Genomic DNA, 22489 nt, shown 5'->3' with positions numbered 1-22489 from the left:
TCCCTCCTTGCAGCGCCACAGTTCACTACTCAAACACACTTTTCACGACTCCCTGCCTCTTACAAGATGTTCTCTCAGGCTCAAATGTGCTCCCCTAATTTAAAACGGATTGATCCTTTTAGGCAAGGGACACGTCATCTCCTCTATGAAATAGTCCTAAGCACAAATTAATCACTCCGTTACCCAGGATCCCGACATATTGCTTGTATTTCTATTTAAGCATTAATTTGCCTCATAAAATAATGAAAAACGTATACACATCTGTTTCCCCATTAGCCTGGAAAACTTCTGACGGCCTTACTCTTTGTTACTTCACAGACTCATACTGAGCTAGGCACTTGGAAACGACGAGTGAAATAAAAGTGACTCTTGGAAGCCTCGTGTTTGATGAACACTTCAAATTCCACGTCAGAAATCAAGGAATGCACCTCCAAATTCCCATGCCGCATCTTTTCTGAAGCGACCCTATTTCCTGCCATTTCTGGGTACTGGATACTCCCTAAAGGACTCCGGCCTATTCTCAACATTTTCCTAATTTTGTATTCTCCGTATTCCATAAAACGATCAAGTACCTCGAAAGCTTTGGCCATTAATAAAAATCATGTGCCTTTCCTTCCACCAATAATCAGTCTCCAAAGGAAAAAACCAATATACAACTGATCAAGGGAAGAAAAACCACTAGACTTTATTCCCAAATCACTTCGTATAAAAAAAACAACAAAACGAAGTATTTTAGATGCCTGAAGACACATAAATTAGCCAAGATTAAGAGGAATGGGCTTCGGTTAGGCTAAACTCGATCTGGGGTTGCCTGAGAATCGGTTGCCGTATTTCAATGCTTTCCTGACTCTGCTATGCACGAACTGTGCGGACAACAGTTCCGAGAGGCGAGTGAGACTTTTGGCTTCCACGCCCGTTTCCCCGATCCCCTGCCCTGGACTCCTCGTTGGCGAGCCGTTTGAACGAGGCCTTCTGGTCAGAAAAGAGAAGCAACTCTGAAGGAACAAGACCCAAACACGGAACAAAGCGCCTGCCAGCGGTGTATGAGTAGGACGCCATTACGTGGGGCAGTGGCCTGCGCCGCTAGAGCGGAGGAGACGACCGGGACCCCCAAGCGCGGGCGCAGCACCCCACCAAAAAAAACACAGAGCGAGGCAAAAACCTAGGAAAATAGAGTCTTGGCAGGCTAGGCAGCAGAGAAGACACATAACCATAGGAAGAGGGCTTACCTTCGTGAGTCTTGGCGATCTTCGCCATTTTGTCCACTCGAACACACAGACGGAACTGGCGCTCCCAAGGACTTCCGCTCGCCGCCGCTGCCACGGAGAAAAATAGCTGGGGAATGCTCTCTGCGCATGCGCCAAGCGGGAGCGCGCTCCGTCGGTGACACGTGACAGAGGAGCCACCTAGATGGAACAGAGAGATGCATTGTGGGGGGGGGGGTGGAGCCAGGACTGGGCCCGGAGGCGGTTTTCGTGGTGGCACGAAAAAAGGCCTAGGCAAAAATTGGTGCCTTTAAAGTGAGTAATTTTGCCCTGGAGGAAAGTGGATTGTGCGAGGACAGTTAATAGTTACTGTAAGAAACACTACGGGTTTCACGGCTGGAAGAAACCTCAGACCGTCAATTCCCTTTTCCCAAATCGACCGGAAGGTGTCTTGGTGCCCGACGGAAAGCTTTCCTTAGCGTCTGTCTCAGCTGTTCCGGTGGTTAGTTGTGGAAACAGTCATATAACAGTCACATCCTTCGCACAGAAATTCAAGGTCATTTTTCTTTCTTTTTAATAATTACCATTTGGGTAGGAGTTTTGTTTACAACGTTATTTCCAAAGACTGTTGCACCTCACAACCAGTAAAGTGGACAAGTTGTTGCTAATCCCATTTAAGAAATGAGAGAAAAACTAAGGCGGGATTTTTTATATATATATATATATAATTTAATATAAGTTATTAAACAGGAGGAGCTTTGCCACCCTTTTAAAGCCTTTTAGCTTTATAGGTTCTTAGAAAACCACTGATCGTCAGCATTAACACTGATGAAATGCCTCTCAATCCTAATGTCATTCTTAAATCAGGAATTTGTAAAAAGGTCCGAATATGGCTGTCTTTTTTTTTTCTATGCATCAATTACACTAGGGTAATTTTGAACTGTCACCCTGGCCTTGGACTTTAGAAATGAAAAAGAACATAACTTAGAAGGTAAGTTGGTACAGGAAGCAGCCTAGGAAAACAGATTAAACAGGATTAAGGTTAGAGCTATCACAAAGGAAACAGTTCATCTGGCTGTGTGGTAGAGTCACAACACAAATACTTAGAAACTTCAGTAACAAAAATATTAGCATCAATGAAAAAAATCAATTTGATGGGATAAAATTTTCAATTTTTAATTTAGGTTAAACAATAGTTGGGGGAGGAAGGGGATGAGAGAGAAGAACATGTAGATTATTATACAAATTATTGGTAAACTCTAGTTCCTGGATTAGCAGAGGGCCCACAGATATTCCTTACATGGTTTATAACCTACACATAGATTACATATATTCTTTTAGGTATACAAAATAGCATATTTTAAAATAATGAAAGGAAAAAAGGATGAATGGGAAATAAGGAATTACAGAAGGGTGTTATTATCCACCAAGAATCAACAATATAAAAAAAATCCATCCATGGGGCGCCTGGGTGGCTCAGTCGGTTAAGCATCTGCTATGAGCACATATTTTTATAAACACACAAAAAAAGAATGTATTAAAGATGGAGTGCCTGGTCGGCTCAGTTGGAAGAGTATGCAACTCTTGATCTCAGGGTCATAAGTTTGAGCCCCACATTGGGTGTAGAGATTTCTAAAAATAAACTAAAAAAAAAAAAATGAAATGAAAAGCATGTGCAAAGCATGTGCAAAGCATGTCCTTTGTGTTTCTCTAGGTTACTAGGTATTAAGTTAACTTTTGTAGGGCAAAGACATATATGGGATAATGAGATATGAAAAAATTTGCCAAAGATCAATGGAGATTTCCTTCTTTTAGTCTTCTTCTAAAGGCTAATTTGTCTTTAATAAAACAATGACTTGGATTTTCAGACAATAAGTAACAAGGGTTTTTCAATAAGTACCTTTTACTTTCCACTTTCAATATTAATAAATAATGTTCAGATACCACTTAAAATACATCTCCTGCCCTTTTCTGGTGAAGTTTTTTGTTTCAAAAATTAGAAAAGGTGATCTGTTCTTTTTATAACCTAGACAATTTTGAGTGATATAACCCAATTAAAAGGAAAATTCCTTCCTTTTCTTTTCAAATAAGCTCTACACCCAATGTGGGGCTTGAACTCATGACCCTGAGGTCAAGAGTCACATGCTGTACTGACTGAGCCAGCCAAGCATCCCCATTCCTTTTTTTTTTTTTTTTTAAGATTTTATTTATTTATTTGACAGAGAGAGAGAAAGAGAGAGAGCAAGCACAAGCAGGGGGAACAGCAGGCAGGGGAGAAGCGGGCTCCCTGCTGAGCAAGGAGCCCGACGTGGGACTCAATCCCAGGACCCTGGGATCATGACCTGAGCCAAAGGCAGCCACTTAACCGACTGAGCCACCCAGGCGCCCCCCCATTCCTTTTCTTATCAGGGGTACTTGGAGGCTGGCTTTTCTGAGTCTCAAAAAAATATTGCCAAGTAGCAAGCATACATAATTTTTCTGGACAAAAAACAAGATATAATAATTTTGCAGATTGTTAAATGCTAGCTGTAACTTGCTCAAATCACCTTTGGAGATGAAACTATAAAATAGGCCTTAAAGTTCTGTGCTATAGGAAAACCACTGACAGTTTTATCAAGCCCATCATTTCTTCTTTTTTTTTAGATTTTATTTATTTATTTATTTATTTATTTATTTATTTATTTATTTGAGAGGGAGAGAGAAAACAAGAGCACAAGAGCAGGAGGAGGGAGAAGCAGACTCCCCCCTGAGCAGGGAGCCCAATGTGGGGCTCCATCTCAAGATGCTGGGATCATGACCGGAGCCGAAGGCAGATGCTTAACCGACTGAGCCACCCAGGTGCCCACAAGCCCATCTTTTCTGAGGTAAAAAAAGGACTGTTATGGATTAATGGCCCACAATCTTGATGTGTAATGTTTCCTAGAAGCCTCCTATATCAAAGGAATATCAGACTCTACCTACCCAAGGCCAAAAATCCAAAACTTTCTGTCTTCCTTTCAGTTATGCCTTAAGTTCTAAAACTACAGAATCTTATTTCTGAAAATTTAATGCATTACTCAGTTAAATAAAAGATAACCTTGAGACAACGTTCTAAATATGTCAGTCAGTGTGCCTGTCATGCCTGACTTTCCCTTCTAGCTTCAACCTACCTGACCAAACTCTCTGCTCAGGGAAACAGCACTGGGTTGTTCTCCTGGAAGAGATAGGCACTTGGTCAGCTACCTAGAACCTGGTCTGGAACACAGGACATTTCTGCCCATAGAAATATAAGTTTTTGGCTAAGCCAAGATTCCTTCTCTTGGAAATTTGAACTGGAAGTATGAAAGGAACTTGTCGGTTGCTATTGAAACAGAAAGAATCAAAGAAAAATGTCACTTTAATGACATGAGACTGAGGGATCACAAATTCCTGCTCCTCAAGTCCCCACAGCTACCCTAAATCCAGAACTATCTCCAGCCCTAACCTTCTAGCGACCCATTCTTTAAATTGTACTGCTTTTCAGGTGCCTGGGTGGCTCAGTCGGTTAAGCATCTGCCTTTGGCTCATGTCATGATCCCAGGGTCCTGGGATCAAGTCCTGATTCGGGCTCCCTGCCTAGCGGGGAGTCTGCTTCTCCCTCTACCCTCCCCTCCTGCTCCTGCTTTCTCTCTCTCTCTCTCAAATAAATAATATCTTTTAAAAAATAAATAAATAGTACTGCTTTTCTTGAACTAACTTGGGTAGATTTCTCTTTCTTCCAACTATTCCAGTCCTAACTAGAACAGAACAGCAGTATATTAACATCTTAGTGTGAATTCATTAACTAGCTTCTTTTTCTAGTTAAAAGTCAACTAAGAGCTCTCTTTGATTCATAATGGTGAAATATGGAGATTTAAAGCACATATAAATCAAGTCTGAGTACGTGTCCCAGACAACTAAGGGATTGTGGCACAGAAAGAAGTATTAGGTGTCTGGAATGCTGTGATGTCTTCTAATGTGTCAACTTGGCTAAGCTACAATCCCTAGTTTTCAAACAAATACCAACCTAGGTATTTGTAGATGTGCTTTAAGTCCACAATAATTGACTCTAAAAGAGATTGTCCTAGATTAGCTGCTGGGTAGATCTAATTCAATCAGTTGAAATACCTTAACAGCAGAATTTAGGCTTCTCTGATGCAGAAGAGATTCTACCTGTGGATAGCAACTTCATCCTGTGCTGGAGAATTCCACCCTGTCCCTACTGATGGTCTGCCCTTTAGATTTTGGACTTTCTTAGCCAGTGTCCACAACTGCATAAAGCAATTCCCTGCAATAAATCTCTTAATATGTATCTCCTGGTGGTCTGTTTCTTCAGTTAAAACCTGATTGATATAAGTGCCAAAGGCAGGGGCACCTGGCTGGCTCAGTTGGTTAAGCGTCCGCCTTTGGCTCAGGTCCCAAAGTCCTGGGATTGAGGCCCACATCGGGCACCCTGCTGAGTGGGGAGTCTGCTTCTCCCTCTCCCTCTGACCCTCCCCCTGCCCGTGCTCTCGCTCTGTCTCTCTCAAATGAATAAAAAAATCTTAAAAAAAAATAAATGCCAAAGGTAAATTTCACCATTCATTCATTCAAAAAATATTTATTGAGGACCTATTAATATTTAATGGGGACCTATTGTATACCAGACATTATTTTTTAAGTTTAATTACAGAGCACATTGTATACACAAAGAGTATATACATTACAATTTCCCATGCAGCTGCTACGTAAGATCAGTCTTTTGTGTGCTGATTCCATTATGCCTTGCCTCAATTATAGCTCTATCAGTCATACTTGAAATATCCACTGTTTTGAATTTTGTGTTAATTATTCCCTTGTACTTCTTTATACTTTTACTACATATGTATGTAATCATCAAGTATGTTGTTTGATTTTGCTTGTTTTTTAAACACTTATGTAAACAGAATCATCCTAGTTACAATCTTCTATAACTTGTGATTTAGCTATCACTTATTCTTTTTTTATTCCAGTATAATTAACGTATAGTGTTATATTAGTTTCAGTGCACTGATTCAACAATCTATACATTACTCAGTGCTCATCATGATAAGCGTACCCTTAATCCCCTTCACCTATTTCACCCATCACCCACCCACCTCACCTCTGGTAACCACCAGTTTGTTCTCTATATTTAAGAGTCTGGGGGTTTTTCGTTCATATTTTTTTCTTTGTTCATTTGTTTCTTAAATTCCACATATGAATGAAATATGGCATTTGTCTTTTTCTGACTGACTTATTTCACTTAGCATTATACCCTCTAGATCCATTCATGTTGTTCCAAATGGCAATATTTCGTTCTTTTTACGGCTGAGTAATATTCCATTGTATATATACAACACATCTTTATCCATTGATCTACTTTTTTAATCCATTCATCTATTGATGGACACTTGGGTTGCTTCCATATTTTGGCTATTGTAAATAATGCTGCAGTGAACATAGAGGTGCATATACTTTTTAGAATTAGTGTTTTCGTACTCTTTGGGTAAGTACCCAGTAGTAGAATTACCAAACATTATTTTAGATTCTGGGAATACAGTGGTGAACAAGACACTGTCCTCGTGGAGTTTGGATTCTTTGAGGGAGAGAGATTAAGAATGTGTGTGTGTGTGTGTGTGTGTGTGTGTAATTTCAGGTACTATCAAATACTATGACGAAAAAGCAGAATAAGGGGAGAGGGGGCAGGATGGAAGGATAATATGAACAGAAAGGGAATGAGGATTGGGGAGAAGAGTATTCCAGACATAGTAAGTGCAAATGTGCCAAGGTGGGAATGAGCTTGAGGTCTGTATGTGTCCAGAGTGACATAAGGGGTGGCATGAGACAAGATGGTACCACGGGTACCTGCAGTACTACTACATTGTTGAATAAATGAATGAATGAATGTTGAATGAAGATATCTTCCAAACTTTCCTCCTCTATACTGCCTCTGTTAGCTAATACAGGGGGAGCAGCCACATAAATTTTGCTACTGGATTCTCCATGATAGATGTACATGGAGAAAAAGCAGAAACATTGTCATTAATGATTCACCTTAGGCTAACTGTTGTCACTAGCTGAATTAAGAAATTGGTAGGAGGTAGAGGAAGGTGGTATGTAAGAATCAGAGAAATAGTAGGATTTATGAAGGAGGGTAAGGAATATTGGGCAGACTAGGGTCCTTGGTCAATGACAGGTGCTCTTTTGTCAGCAGGTACCAGAGTCAACAAGTTGGCAATAACAGTGACAAAACCTACAGTACAAAGCCAGCAATTTTTGATGGCACCCAGAACCCAAAGAGACCTACTAAGCATAGTGCTTCCTTCTTAGTGGTAGGGATACAAGATGCATTAGTTTGTCCTTTACTTTGGAGGGGATGTCCAGGCATGCCCCAAGCCACTATTCCCCTAAAACAGTAGTTATCAGCTGGAAATGATTTTGTCTCCTAGGGATACCTGGCAAAGTCTAGAGACATTTTTGGTTGTCACAACTCTATCCTCTGCCTAGAGGTCCTCCTTCCTATTTCCACTCCCATTTCCTCTACCCTTTCACTTGGCCAACTTCTCCTCATCCTGTCAGACTGGCCCAGTGTCACTCCACCCAGGAATCTCACCCTAGGAGTGAGATTTAGATTGCATGCTTTGCCATGCTCCTGAAATGCCACAGACCTCTAAGTAATAACTTTGTATTACCACTGTTTCTGTGTGTCTGTCTCCCTAAACTGGACTGTAACACCTAGAGCAACTTAAAGGGAGAAATTACTGGCATCTAGAGGTCAGGGATACTGCACAACATCCTATATTGCACAGCTCCCCAAAACTAGAAATTTTCTGGCACAGGTTGTCAATAATGCCACAGTTGAGAAATCCTGCCTTAAAAATATCACTAATGGAGCAGACTCTTTATTTTCTATGGGTTTATCTCCCACCTTCTGGAGTATATTTCTAAGGCCTCCAAATACCATTTCCTGGTCATCTAGTCTTATTAACAAGATTAACACAATGCATCAATATAGTGGACTAATATAATGTGCTGTATGTCCAGCTGTCCATATTGCTTAAGATAATATTATGATAGAGTTGGAGCACCTGGGTGGCTCAGTCAAACATCTGCCTTCGGCTCAGGTCATGATCCTGAGGTCCTGGGATCAAGCCCCACATCAGGTTTCCTGCTCAGCAGGGAGTCTGCTTCTCTTTCTCCCTTTGCTACTCCCCCTGGCTCGTGCTCTCTCTCTCTCTCTCTCTCTCTGTTACATAAATAAAATTTTTTAAAAAAGACCATATTATGATAGAGTTATTTTGATAGACTATATTATAGGGGAGTTAACATAATCCAGGGGTAAAACGTAAAACGTACACTAATGTCCAACCCAGGAGAATGCACACTGTTTTAAATCCTCTGTATTATTAGGGATGGAAAACAATTCTTTTTTAAGATTTATTTATTTATTTATTTATTTATTTATTTATTTATTTAAGAGAGAGCGAGTGTGGAGGAGGAGTAGAGGGAGGAAATCTTCAAGCACACTCCCCACTGAGTGCAAAGCCTGATGTGGGGCTCGATCCTACAACTCATGAGATCATGACCAGAGCCGAAACCAAGAGTCAGACACTCAACTGACTGAGCCACCCAGGTACTCCAGAAAACAATTCTTTCATCATATCAATACTGGCCTACTATGTACATGAGGTCATGTTAATCTGTTAATCTGCTCTAGATACCACGTTTGGTATCTACAACTTCAATTGAGGATACTACTTTGTTGAATGTGATAATTCACTGTCATCCTCCAGGATATGTGTAGGCTTTGTAAGGGCCTGACTTAAGTGTAAATATAATGTGGACCACTATCCTTGCATGCTTTAGGTCTTTAAGGCACTAATCTCTGCCATATTTCCTAGAATATAATAATGTTTTTTATTTACTATCTTGGCAGGGTGTAGGGGGAGCTATTCAGTAGCCTTCCCCATATGTTCTTATTCTACGGGCTATGGAACCTATATGGAGGTTTGGCCAACTTCTAAGTATGTTCATTACATTTACACATTTAGGAACTTGGAAAATGACACTTGACACTATGAGCCAGACCTGGGCCAGGACTCTATCTGTGACCCAATCTACCACCAATCTAACAGACACCATGACACTTTGGGTATCAAGGTCAACTTGGACTCTGTCCATGGCCCTCAAAATGTTAGATTATTCCACTTTTCCTAATGTATAGTTACCAGAGCAAATGATAGGTGCCTTTGGAAAAGTACTAGGGGATTCATTAACACATACTTTGGTGTTACATAGTCTTTCCTGAGGACCTAGCTTCTCTTTTAATCAAATGGTCTAAAATCAAATCATTCTAAGTTTGAAAACTAGCTCAGGTCTGAAAACTAGAGAATCACCTTTTTTTTTCCCTAACTGGAATAGCTGCCTTCAGCCTCCTGAACATCCATCCTTGATTTCTCCTGGTTCTAATAGATTGAACAACACCCTTGTATGCTGCCCGTCAATTTGCCTCTACGGAAATCCTACTGTATTAACCATCTAAATATCGCTCTGCAGGTCAGGACCCCCAAGGCAGCCATTCCAACCCTGTGCTAATTATAATTGTGCCCACCTTGCTTCTGATGGTTAAGCATCACCACTTGGCCTCTATTTTGGGATCCCGTCATCCCCATTGCTATCATGGAGCTCAGCTGTGTAACTTTATTGGCTACTATCACCTGAGGCCTATAAAGGACAGCCACCATGACTAACAGTGCTTTCCCTGGGCCATATTGGAGTCTGGGGCAAAAGGAAAAATCAGTAATGTTGATCCTGTCTTTATTTAAGATTTTGATATCTTGTTCATATGAATTTTTCTCCATTAATTTTGATTTTTAAAAATATGTTAAAAGATTATATTGGTTACTGTGCTTTTTGGTACCTTCTTAAATTTTGCACCTGAGGCAAGTACTTTATTCACTTCACCCTAGTCTCAGTCCTGTTCAGTGATGCTGGTGCCTCTCTCACATTCCTTATTGCTTTAGGAAACAAAGCTAAAAAAAAACTGCTAAGTTTTTTGGCCTTCACATTGAATATCTATTCTAACACAGCCACTTATTGACTCTTTTGATCATCCCTTCTTCCACCAACTTCCACAGTAGTCCTGCCATTCCTGGCTCAGTCCTTCAGCTCCTTTGAGGTGTCCCTTTCCTCCCTTAGCAGGTCCAACTGTTTCCTGGCTAGGTGGGACCCAGTTATTGGTCTGGTGTTCAGGAGGGAACATAAGGAAAATTCCCGAGCAGGACACCTGTTGTTTTATAAGTCAGAGGTCTCTGTATGTTCTTCAAGCAAAGAAGGAGTACTAGCTTTTTAACAGGGACAATTAGGCCACTTCTGTAAGTCTAGAGGATTCAGGGAAATCTAAGATTTCAAGATTCTTGAGTGCACTTACCCAGATGTCCTTGTCCTATTTCTTAGGATTGCAATCCTTCCCAATCAGGGCCCTCACTTTGTGTAAGAGAAATGCTGAGGCTGAAAATTCTGTCCACTTTTGGAGATCTGCTGCTCTTAAGACCTAAGCTTGACAATCAGCTTTTTTATGTTCTCTACCTGCAACCAATGAGACTCTTTATATACTACCAAGAATGCCCTCCAGCTTTTACACTTAACATTTAATAAGTGACCAATCACTCTCAACCTTTCCGTGGCTTTCCCCCAATATCTCAGTAGAATCTATTTGTGCTTATCACCAGTGAGAGGGTCCTCATTGCAAGCCAGACTGCAAGTGATTCAGATCTAAAAGTCTTATTTTAGAGTCTGCTTTCTTGGATCACAGGTTGGGTTCCCTATAGGGAGCTTTGGAGATGAGATGGCCCTTCAGAGTTGTCCCAAATTGAGGCAAGGGAGTTGGGCTTTATACTCCCATATCAATAAGATTTGGGTTGTGAATTTTCCCAGGAAGAGGGCATGACCTTGGGAGAAGCAGCTCTCTTTTAACTACAAGCAAAACCCAGAGAGGGATGCATCAGAGAGCTGCCACAGACAGAATTCTCAACGGTTCCAGTTATGAGGGAAGAAAGGAAGGAAACTGGGTAGCCCACCATAACGTCCACTACAATGTATAAAATTGTCTTCCATCAGACGACATTGACGCAGCCAGACAGAGGATAACACTATCCCCTAAGGATATGAGCTTCAAAGAATTTTCAGCTTTCACCAAAAGGTGGGTAAATAATGGTCTGAAAGCAGTAGGGAGGAGTGAGAGACACAATGGTCCTATTCTCTTGAAGTACATGTGTAGTACATAGATAGTATGTGGGTGAGCAAATTCCCCTTCCAAAATTCTCATTTTTTCTTTCTTGGAATGGTGACTAATTTAAAATAACTTTTAATAAAGCCTCTTTTTCTAATTCATGGCAACTTATCAATGGTTATGCTTCTCCAGGGGTCTCCATGTGTGGAAGTTAGCAGAGGCAGGGGGCACATGCATGTGCTCAGTTCTGAAACCTCCTTTCTCTCCGACTAATGCGCTGAATCTCAAATTCTAACCACTCAAATCCTCTGAGAAGCTTTTTTTTTTTAAATATTTTATTCATTTGAGAGAGAGAGAGCATGAGCCGGGGCTTGGGGATGTTGAGCGGGAGACAGAGGGAGAGGGAGAAGCGGACTCCCCGCCGAGCAGGGAGCCCAATGCAGGGTTCAGTCCCAGGACCTCGAGATCATGACCTGAGCCCAAGGCAGAGGCTTAACCAACTCCCCCTCCTTCCTCGAGAAAGTTCTCAAAAGTGTTGGTTGTGAACCCAAACTTCAGAGTGATGTAGTAGATTTGAGGTGGAGCCCAAGAGCTGATAATTCTTTACAGGTGGCCTACTACCATGCATTGAGAAACACTGCCTATCAAAGCCTCTTTTCTCATCTACATCTGAATTCTGGGAGAAGACAGACAGATCTCCAGTATAACATGGTCAGAAAAAGAAATAAATGTATCCGAGTGTTCAACAATATATGTGGTCTGTCACCCACCTCCACTTTTAGATAAAATGTGCCTATGGGTGAGAAAAAAATAAGCAGCCTCCATATGAGAGAGAAAGTACAGGAATGCTTCACAGTGAAGCCAAGATGCAGTTAAGACCATTGTTCTCAACCCTATACAACACCTTCTATACTCTCCTGAAATAAAAATCATAGCCAGTATGGCCTGATCACACAGATAATTTTGAAAAATATCAATAAAATACCCTAACTGAAATATAAAAGAAATGAAAGAAAAGGTGCTTGTAATAAAAGATGTATTGAGAAGGGAAGCTTATGAATCACAGATTACAGTTTCCAGAAGGCATAATGGAAAAGTTTAAGAGAGAAAACCAGCTGAGAAGGAGCACTGAGGTGTATAATGAGGATATAGGAGAGATGATTACTAGAGGGGCTTTTAACTCAGACACTGAGCACGGGTAACAAGTAGGGATATCTTGCTATTAGGCTGTCAACATGAATGGTCCCATGGATCCTCAGGTGAGTGATAAAGGGTTAAGTGGCCCACTAAGGTCACGATCTCCTATAGAAGGAACAGCAAACTCTGGTCCATGGGCCATATCTGGCAGGCATTCTTTTATTTACTTATGTTGGTAGTAAAATATATATAACTACCATTTGAACCATTTTAATGTATGCAATTCAGGGACACTAAGTACAAACTGTTGTGCAACTATCACAACTAACTATATCCAAACTTTTTTATCACCTCAAACAAACTCTGTAAGCATTAAGCAACAATTACCCCTTCTCCCCAGCTCCTGGTAATGTCTAACCTTCCTGTCTTTATGAATTGGCTTTTTCAAGACACTTCATATAAGTGGAATTGTACAATATTTGTCCTTTTGTGTCTGGCTTATTTGACTTAGCACAATATTTTCAAGGTTCATCCAAGTTGTAGCATATATCAGAACTTCATTCTTGTTTAAGGCTGAGTAATTCTGTATTGTATGTATATACCACATTTTGTTTATCTGTTCATCCACTGATGAGCACTTAGGTCAATTCCACTGATTGGATATTGTGAATAATGCTGCAATGAACAACAGGCATATAAATATCTGTTTGAGTCTTTGCTTTAAATAATTCTTTTGGACATATCTATACCTAGAAGTTGGATTGCTGAGTAATATGATAAGGAACCAACAAACTGTTTTACACGGCAGCTAAGCCATTTTACATTCCCATTAGTAATGTATGAGGAATCCAATTTCTCCACATCCTCATCAGCACTTATTTTCTGTGTGTATCATTTTTCATAGCCATCCTAGTAGGTATGAAGTGGTATTTCATTATAATTTTGATTTGCATTTCCCTATTGGCTAAGGATGTTGAGCATCTTTTCATATACCTATTGGCCATTAGTACATCTTTTAGAGAAATGTCTATCCAAGTCTTTGCCCATTTTCTAATGTTTATTTTATTTTTTTAAAGTAATCTCTATGCCCAGCGTGGGGCCCAAACTCATGACCTGGAGATCAAGAGTCACATGCTCTACCGACTGAGCTGGCCAGGCGTCCCCCCACCCTTGCCCATTTTTAAATTTAGGTGGGTTATGTTTGTCTTGTTAAATTCCAGGAATTCTTAAATGTTCTGGATCTTAATTCCTTATCAGATATATGATTTGCAAATATCTTCTCCCATTCTATATGTGAGATAATAGAAAATTTATACATTGGTCTGTGCCTCAAGTTCCTAGCACAGATCTCCTAAAATCCTTGTAAATTCCTAAGTGATAAGAGCACCAGGAATATCTCTTGTTCTAATATTTGGTCTTTGATCCTGTCCCTGACACATGGCTCCTAAAACCCTTGAGGATTCCTAAGTGATAAGAGCGATATGAGCATCTTTTTTCCATTGTCACCAGAAAAACCAAGCCATGATTAGAAGCTTGGAATTTTCAGCCCTACTCCTCCAACTTGTCCGAAGAGGGAGAGGGGCCAGAAATAGAGTTAATAATTGATCATGCCTGTGTGAGGAAACTCCATCAAATCCCAACAAGTACAGGGTTCAGAGAGTTTCCAGGCTAGGGAACACATCCACACTGAGAGGGTAACACACCCCAGCTCCACACGACAGAAGCTCCTGCACTTGGGACACTCCTAGACCTTGCCTTATGTATCTCTTCATCTGGCTGTTCATCTGTATCCTTTATCATAACCTTTAATATAAACTGGTGAACCTCAAACTCGAGAGGGTTGTAGGAACCTCTGATTTCTAGCCAAATAAGTTGTGGGTAACCCGGGGATGTACTACTTGCAATTGGCATCTGAAATGCGATGGGAACAGTTTTGTGGGACTAAGCCCTTAACCTGTGGGATCTGATACTATCTCCAGGTAGAGATAGTGTAGGAATTGAGCTAAATGGTAATAACACCTAGCTGGTATTGCCCAGAATTACTTGGTGTGGGAAAAACTTTCATACATTTGGTAACCAGAAGTGAAGTGTTTTGTGTGAGTAGTAAAGGATACACACGGGAGTTTTTCTAATCCACTAAGGGTTGACTTCTTACTTGGTTGACAGTATCCTTTGATGCACAAACTTTTTAATTTTGATGAAGTCCATTTTTTTTCTTTTGTTGTTTGTGCATTTGGTGTCCTATTCAACAAACTGTTGACAAATCCAATGTCATTGGTAATTTAGTTTTGTTTCCAAAAAAAGTATGTTACAAATTATTCAAAAGTATCCCCCCACACACACACTCCCAGGGGCACCTGGGTGGCTCAGTGAGTTACGAATCTGACTTCGGCTCAGGTCATGATCCCAGGGTCCTGGGATCAGGTCTCAATTTGGGCTCTGTGCTCAGTGGGGAACCTGTTTCTCCCCCTTTCTCTCCATCTGCCCCTCTTCCCTGCTCATGCTGTCAAATGAGTAAACAAAATCTTAAAAAAAAAAAAAAAACTAGGGGCACGCGGGTGGCTCAGTTGGTTAAGCAGCTGCCTGTGGCTTAGGTCATGATCGCGGGGTCCTGAGATGGAGCCCTGCATCAGGCTCCCTGCTCATTAGGGGAGTCTGCTTCTCCCTTTCCCTCTGCCCCTGCTCATGTGCTCTCTCTTGCTCACTCTCTCTCTCAAATAAATAAATAAAATATTTTTACAAAGTATCTCCCCAAAGATATTAAATGAAAAGTAAAAACCTTTCCTCACCTGTCTTATTGCTCAAAGGTTGAGTGTTTTATGTATTCACTGATTAATGTTATGTATATACAAGCACATTCAGTATACATATTTTCTAATTATTACACCAGAGATTCTTAAAGAGAAGACTGTTTAAGAAGGTGGGTGTTGGCAAAAATTACACACTATAATAATTAGATTATTCCAAAAAAGAAGGAGTTCAAGCATAAAGATGCTATAATGAATAAATAAGGAGCTTCCTGATAAAATTAGACTTTAACAAAAAGGCCAAAAGATGAAAGGAGTCCTACATAAAAGAGGAAAGAAAGAAAGAAAGAAAGAAAGAAAGAAAGAAGGAAAGAAAGAAAGAAAGAAAGAAAGAAAGAAAAAGAAAGGAAGGAAGGAAGGAAGGAAGGAAGAAAGAAAGAAAGGAAGGAATCAGAAACCTCTGGGTTGGTAAACATGTGGCCCCTAGGGAGAGTGGCACGCTCAGAGAGCGTGGAAGCTCTGATTCCCCTTCCCGCATACCCTGCCCTGTGCATTGCTTTCTTATTGGGTGTTCCTGAGATATCCTTTCATAATGAACTGCTAATCTAAGGATGTACTGAGTAAAGATGCTGGCGAATGTGCAATATGCCTTGAAGAACTGCAGCAGGGCATTATTATAGCATGACTGTCTTATCTATATCCATCTCGTTTATATATCATTGAGCCTGCACTGATGGTTTGAGATAAACAGATCTTGCCCTAAGCACCCTTCAGATTAAACAACAGATTCCTCTTTTTTTTCTTTTCTTTTTCCAGATTCCTCTTTTATAGGTTTTCTTGTCTTTTGAAGATGCTTGAAAAAGGGAGAGGATAAGAAGATCTGTTACTAGAAAAACAACAACAAAAATGAAGGCATACTCAGTCAGAAACCTGAGTTCTCTAAGATTCAGTAATATAGAAATGGACAATCATAGAGAACTCAGTAACATGCAGGGTTTTTTTTTAAGATTTTATTTATTTATTTGAGAGAGAGAATGAGATAGAGAGAGCTTGAGAGGGGGGAGGGTCCGAGGGCGAAGCAGACTCACTGCTGAGCAGGGAGCCCAATGCGCGACTCGATCCTGGGACTCCAGGATCATGACCTGAGCCGAAGGCAGTCGCTTAACCAACTGAGCCACCCAGGCGCCCAGTACATGCATTTTAAAGACGTGGAGATTTAGAAAATTCTGCACATCCGCTGATAGTCATCTGTATAGGTAATACTAATAAATATTTTGTATTCAGATGCCAATGTTAACTGACTTAAAAGTTCATTTATTATTAAGTTCCCTAAAGCTGTGAAACTCGCTGTGTTTTGATTCATTTTTTTAATTTGAAATCTCTTTATTTTCCCTGACATGATGTTTCTGCAATCATCTCCTGTTAAATTGAAAACCACATAATTTACTTCTTATAAAGTCCTAAATGTGAAATCAAGAAATGCAATTAAGCAGTAAAACATTCTTTGAATGTAGACCATAATCTCGTTTTTATTTTTTCCCCATGAATGGAAAATAGATTTCTACATAAGAAAGTTAAAATGTTAATTTCTTAAAGCTTTAACAATATCAGAATGCAGTCCAAAGAGTAAATCAAATTATATAATTATTTTATAAGTAATTAAATCTAGGATTATCTACTAAATTGCAACCTATTAAATAAATTGTTTCCACTTAAAATTGCTAAACAGTAATCAGTAATGAATCACTTTGCAGCTATGTAACTTTTTCTAAGCTATGCAACTTTTTTAAAAAATGCAAATTACAGGGATGCCTGGGTGGCTCAGTCCATTAGCATCTGCCTTCGGCTCAGGTCATGATCCCAGGGTCCTGGGATTGAGTCCCGCATCGGGCTCCCTGCTCAGCCAGGAGCCTGCTTCTCCCTCTCCCTCTGCCCCTCCTCCCCGCTCATGCTCTCTCTCCCAAATAAATATTTTTTTAAAAAATCTTTTAAAATAAATAAATAATACAAATTACCAATTTTAAGTATTGCCAGCTACAGTAACTTTGTTTTGACTGGTTATTTTTGGCTTTTTCTTTTCATATAATTATTTTATTGTGCTTTGCACCTCCAGGCCGTTTTCCCACATTTGGGTAAAATATTTAGCATGTTGTAAACTTAATAACTTATAAAAAGGGTGTGAGATTTTCTTGAGTGGAAAAAAAAGTAAAAGAAATTTTAAAGTGGCAAAAACCTACAAAAATAGTGTGAGAAAGGCTAAAATCTCAATGAGCTGACACTTATGACAAAATGCTAAGGAAAATATGAAGGCTTTTGTTTGAAGCAAGAATAATGAAACTAGTTCTGTTACCTGAGGTAGATGGCTCAATATAACAGAAGACAAAGTGCACTCTCCAATTCATTTGTTTCTTTCTTTTCTGTTAAGAAAAATAATCCCGAAAGTAAAAGGAAAATATATAAGAAGGAAATATGCTTAATTGAAAATGAAGTGAGGTATCAAGAGAGTAACTGACAGCTCCAAGTGAGGGCAGGTGTCCTGGCCTAAACCAACCACATCCCAGGTCCCAGTACAATTTGCTAATGTAACAAAAGCACCTTTAGGAGCAATCTCAACAAAATGTGCTACTTGTGGAGGACACAAGGGCTCAAAGATCTGAAACTCATAACATATGCAAACTGACTAAAGAAATAACACTGCACACCAAAAAGAGAAGACAGGTGAATTGAAACCATATCTCAGATTTTTTTTCTTTCTTTTTTTTGATATGTCTCAGATTTTTTTTTAAAGATTTTATTTATTTATTTGAGAGAAAGAGAGAATGAGAGACAGAGAGCACGAGAGGGAAGAAGGTCAGAGGGAGAAGCAGACTCCCCGCCAAGCAGGGAGCCCGATGCAGGACTCGATCCCAGGGACTCCAGGATCATGACCTGAGCTGAAGGCAGTCGCTCAACCAACTGTGCCACCCAGGCGCCCGATATGTCTCAGATTTTTAAAATGGTAATCCTAATGTAAAATATTTTGCCTACTGTTTTCATATATTATAGAAATACCACAGAAACCCTAGTATTTCAGCTTCTTTATAGTCCAATGCTGGGAGAAAGACATAGAAACAATTATAATACAAAGTGGTTAGAAGAGTTAAATATATTTGTGGGATTTTAGGACTGTACAGAAATATCAAACCATGCTATCAATAGCTATATATAATGCCTAGGCTGAGATTTTTCTGGGTGGGGGGACATTTCATGAGTTTCATACGGTGGAGGAGGAAGCAGCCAGATGAAAGGGAGTAGAGGAGATGGAAGACGGGAATAGAAAGGAGGACCCTCTAGGAAAAGAGGACCGTTTAGGCCACAAACACTACGGTGTCTGTAGAATCTAGGAGCCATTCTGTGACTAGAAGCCACAGTGTGTGGCAGGGAGTTGCCAAAGGGGAATTCGAGGATTGGATGAGGCTGGTTATGTAACTAGGAAGACCCATTTTCTTGATAAACTCCGAATGCCCTGAACTAAAAATGTCTGAATCTGGAAAGCTGAGAAGAGCCCCTAAACTATATTGTTACCCTTTGCGGCCCTTCCTGGCTAGTCAATTATCCTCTTTTCTCTTGTTCACATTTCTGGTTTGAATCACTACCTCAAATTTTGAGTTTTGACTGACTCTAATTGAGCTGTTTTAAAAAACAGTTCTAATATTTTAGTATCACAAAGTTGCTGCTTCATCTTTCAAGAAGTCATAGAGTACAAAGCAGCGTTCTGATGCAAGGTCAGAAGACGGGTGTTCATGTGCTGGCTGTGCTGCTTTCTAGTTTGTGCAAGTTACTTATTTTTAAACCTGTTTCCTACGTTCTTAGTGTGTGAAGGACTGGATCAAAAGGGCCTCATTGCACCCCCTCAGATGCACCAATATCAGCCCACACTTCCTCCTCAGATACCTGGGACCCAGCTCTGGGGGGCTTGGGAGTAGGGGATGTGTCACCTTTATGCTTCTTAGGCACTAGCGCCAGCCAAGCAGTGGCCTCCCCTCAGAGATCTGGGTCCCAGCATTTTGGGACTGTTTCTAAGTTCTGATAACCCTGAATTCTTCCTTGTTCCCTCAGCAGGAGGGGAGTGTGCACAAAAGTCAGGCCTGCCTGCTATTCTTTGAAACACTTGCTTATAAGGTTGGCCTTTGGCTGGCATTTAGAGACCTGTATTTCAGGTAAGTTTTCACTATACCCAGAACTGATTAAGACTCGCTGTTCTTATATGATCAGCCCCCAATAAAAACCCTGGACACTGAGTCTCTAATGAGCTTATCTGGTTGGCAGCATTTCACACACGTGGTCAGAATTGTCAGAAGAATTAAGCACGTCCTGTATGATTTTATTTCACAGGTAAAGGACCCTTGGAAGTTTCACCCACTTCCCCCAGACATCCCACATGCTCCTTTTCCCTTTACTCATTTTGCTTTATATCCTTTTGCTGTAATAAATTATAGCTGTGAGTACAACTATAGGTGGAGTCCCATGAGTCTTCTCAGCAAATCATCAAACCCACCAGTTATGTAATTAACACCCAGAACCTTGACATGCAGTGGTACCTACTGCTTTCTTATATCAGTATCCACTTTTTGTCACCATGGTTCTGTAATCCCTGTTTAACAACATCCTTATATTAAATATTATATATATAGAAAGATTTCAAACATCCATTAAAACAGGATATATTATTATAAACTTGCCATTTACCCATCATCCAGATCAATAATTGTCAACAAATGATCAATTTTGTTTTATCCACTCTATTTCTTCACCCTCCATTGGATCATTTTAAAGCATATCACAGACATCTTATTTCACTTATAAAAGCTTCAGTATAAATCTTTACTGAAGTAGAGATTTCACTTGAATTTCTTAGTCTTGTATATGTCTTTTTATATTTATTTGTTCAAAACAAAATCCAAAAAAATGTCTCTTAAATCTTTTAAATCTAACCAGTATGGATGGTAGCTATACTCATGGTGAACATAGCATAATGTATAAACTCATCCAATCACTGTTGTACACCTAAACTAATGTAACATTGTATATCAAAAATACTGAAAGGAAAAATAAATAGGGGCACTTGAGTAGCTCCATCTGTTAAGCCTCTGAGACTTTTGATTTCATCTCAGGTCATGATCTCAGGGTCGTGAGTCCATGTGGGGCTCTGCACTGGGAGTGGAGTCTGCTTAAGATTCTCTCTCCCTCTGCCCCTCCCCTTCTCCCTATTTTAAAAAAATGAATCTACTACAGTCCACTGCCTCCTTTCTCCTTTTTTTTTTTTTGAGAGAGAGAGCACAAGCAGGGGGGAGGGAGGGACAGAAAGAGAGAGGGAGAGAGAGAATCCTAAGCAGGCTCCATGCTCAGCCCATAGCCCAATGCGGGGCTTTTTCCCATGACCTCAAGACCATGACCTGAACCAAAATCAAGAGTCAGACAATCGGCTGAGCCACCCAGGTGCCCCATCTTTCCTCCTTCTGTATTTGACATTTGTTGAAGAAATGGGTCATTCGTCCTATAAAATTTCCCATATTATTTGGCAGATTGAATTTCCTTTGGTGTCATTTAACTTGTTCTTCTATTCCCCTGTATAAACTGGCTTATCTATAAGATTGACCAAATTCAGATTCACTTATTTTGGCAAGAATATTTAATATGTGGTATTGTGTCAAATATATTTTTGACAGCATAGTTGACAGTCCATGGTTTGGACTCTAAGAGACTGACTCTCACAGGTCTCTGCTGAGTTTTAATTTACTACCAATCTTTTTATGTTGATAGACCTTTTAACCCCCAATTTATGAAAGCACTGTCATCTACTGAAACTGAACCAGAGTTTATTATCACCTTTAAGCTTATGACAATATTTCCTTTGCTGAGAAGTCAGATGAGGACCATGTACTGTCATCTATTACAAAGATTCTTTTATTTGCTTTAAAAAATGTTTTTTATTGGGAAACTCTAATTCATATGTCTTGGAAGAGTTGAGTGAGAAAATGTTTGGCAAATTTAATAAAAGGCCTTATATTAAGTACATAAGCATATCATGTATTGTACTGAAAAATTATGTTTTACAGCCCATCTAGTTAACAATACCAATAGTTTGAAATAGAACTTAGTAGGAGGTGGCATTGTATTTTCTAGACAACTGGTAACAACTGGTTTTTGAGCAGGGGAGTAATATGATAAAAATGTGTTTTAAGGAAAACATTACTGAAAATATTTAAGTCAGGAAGAGCATGGATTCTGTATTTGAAGTTAATCTAATACAGAATTGCTTGGATGCAGCTACAGAACCACCTCATTCAACAAGTACATCCTGTGTTATATTGAAAAGTGTTTGACAAACTTTGTAGCTCGTGATTTCAACTCATTCCATAAAGCATGACTGCAATGAACAAAGCAAGATAGAAAAATAATAACAAATTCCCTATATCATTATTTATATCACCCCCCCAAATAATCATACATACACACAGCAGCTAGAATATTTCTGTGAATGTAAATTAGATCAAGTCACTATTCTGACCTCTAAACTTGCATGACTTCCCTTCACACTTAGAATAAAATCCAAAGTTAGTACCATGGCCTCCCAGGCACTATGATAAAGTCCTCACTACCTCTGACCCCATTTCCTACCTCTCTCCTCCTCACCCACTGTGATTCAAATACCTTGTTCTTCATAAAACGGGGTAAAATTGTTTGGGGCCTTTGCACTTGGTATTCCACCAGAAGTTACTTTCCCCCCCAAATACATAAATTCCTCACTTCATTTAGGCCTTTGTTCAGTATCACCTCCTCAGAGGCCCACCTGACCACTCTGTACTGAATAGCACCCTACTTTACCCCTCTCCACCTCATTACCCTGCTTTATTTTTTTTTCTATAACAAGTGCCCAATATTTGTTGGCAATATTTAATCAACCATCTCATTGACTCCTCAAAACTGTATTCAGTACGTGGTACTGCTATCCAGTTTACAGAAAACGTACAAAGGTTAAATAAGGACCTGGGAACAAACGGAGAAAAGGATGTCAGGATTTGATGACTTGATTCCTGAAATGGGTAAATTAAAGCAAAACTGTCTGGTTTGTCTGGACTATGGGAAACCCACACTATCCACAAACACCAATTACAATGTTGGCCACACAA

General features: G+C 39.9%; 1 protein-coding gene and 2 long non-coding RNA genes across 6 annotated transcripts in view; 2 read left to right on the top strand and 1 right to left on the bottom strand.

Moving 5' to 3' along the window:
• SF3B1 (splicing factor 3b subunit 1) overlaps positions 1-17723 on the bottom strand; it is a 54008-nt gene extending 36285 nt beyond the window's left edge. For all 4 annotated transcript variants that reach the window (XR_012374762.1, XR_012374767.1, XM_025894142.2 and 1 more), the window contains exons 1-2: positions 17668-17723; positions 1230-1406 (exon numbers count right to left, since the gene is read on the bottom strand). Coding sequence is in view for 2 of the 4 variants with exons in the window: in XM_025894142.2 (XP_025749927.2) it covers positions 1230-1406; positions 17668-17719 (229 nt within the window). In the remaining 2 variants the exon portion in view is untranslated. The remainder of the gene's footprint in view (positions 1-1229; positions 1407-17667) is intronic.
• Positions 1447-16314, top strand: LOC141370601 (uncharacterized). Its single transcript, XR_012374775.1, has 3 exons — positions 1447-1761; positions 11322-11403; positions 16134-16314. It is a non-coding gene; the product is annotated as an uncharacterized lncRNA (long non-coding RNA).
• Positions 17724-19437: 1714 nt separating the features above from the next.
• LOC112836469 (uncharacterized) lies at positions 19438-19810 on the top strand. Its single transcript, XR_003211496.1, has 2 exons — positions 19438-19516; positions 19692-19810. It is a non-coding gene; the product is annotated as an uncharacterized lncRNA (long non-coding RNA).
• Positions 19811-22489: the final 2679 nt, after the last annotated feature.

This window comes from Callorhinus ursinus, unplaced genomic scaffold (genome assembly GCF_003265705.2).
Source record: "Callorhinus ursinus isolate GAN/ISIS: 27379988/994484 unplaced genomic scaffold, GSC_fseal_2.0 scaffold2, whole genome shotgun sequence".
In the NCBI taxonomy this organism is placed as follows: Eukaryota; Metazoa; Chordata; class Mammalia; order Carnivora; family Otariidae; genus Callorhinus; species Callorhinus ursinus.
Note: the sequence above shows the minus strand (reverse complement) of the source record. Positions and strands in the feature narration are given on the sequence as shown.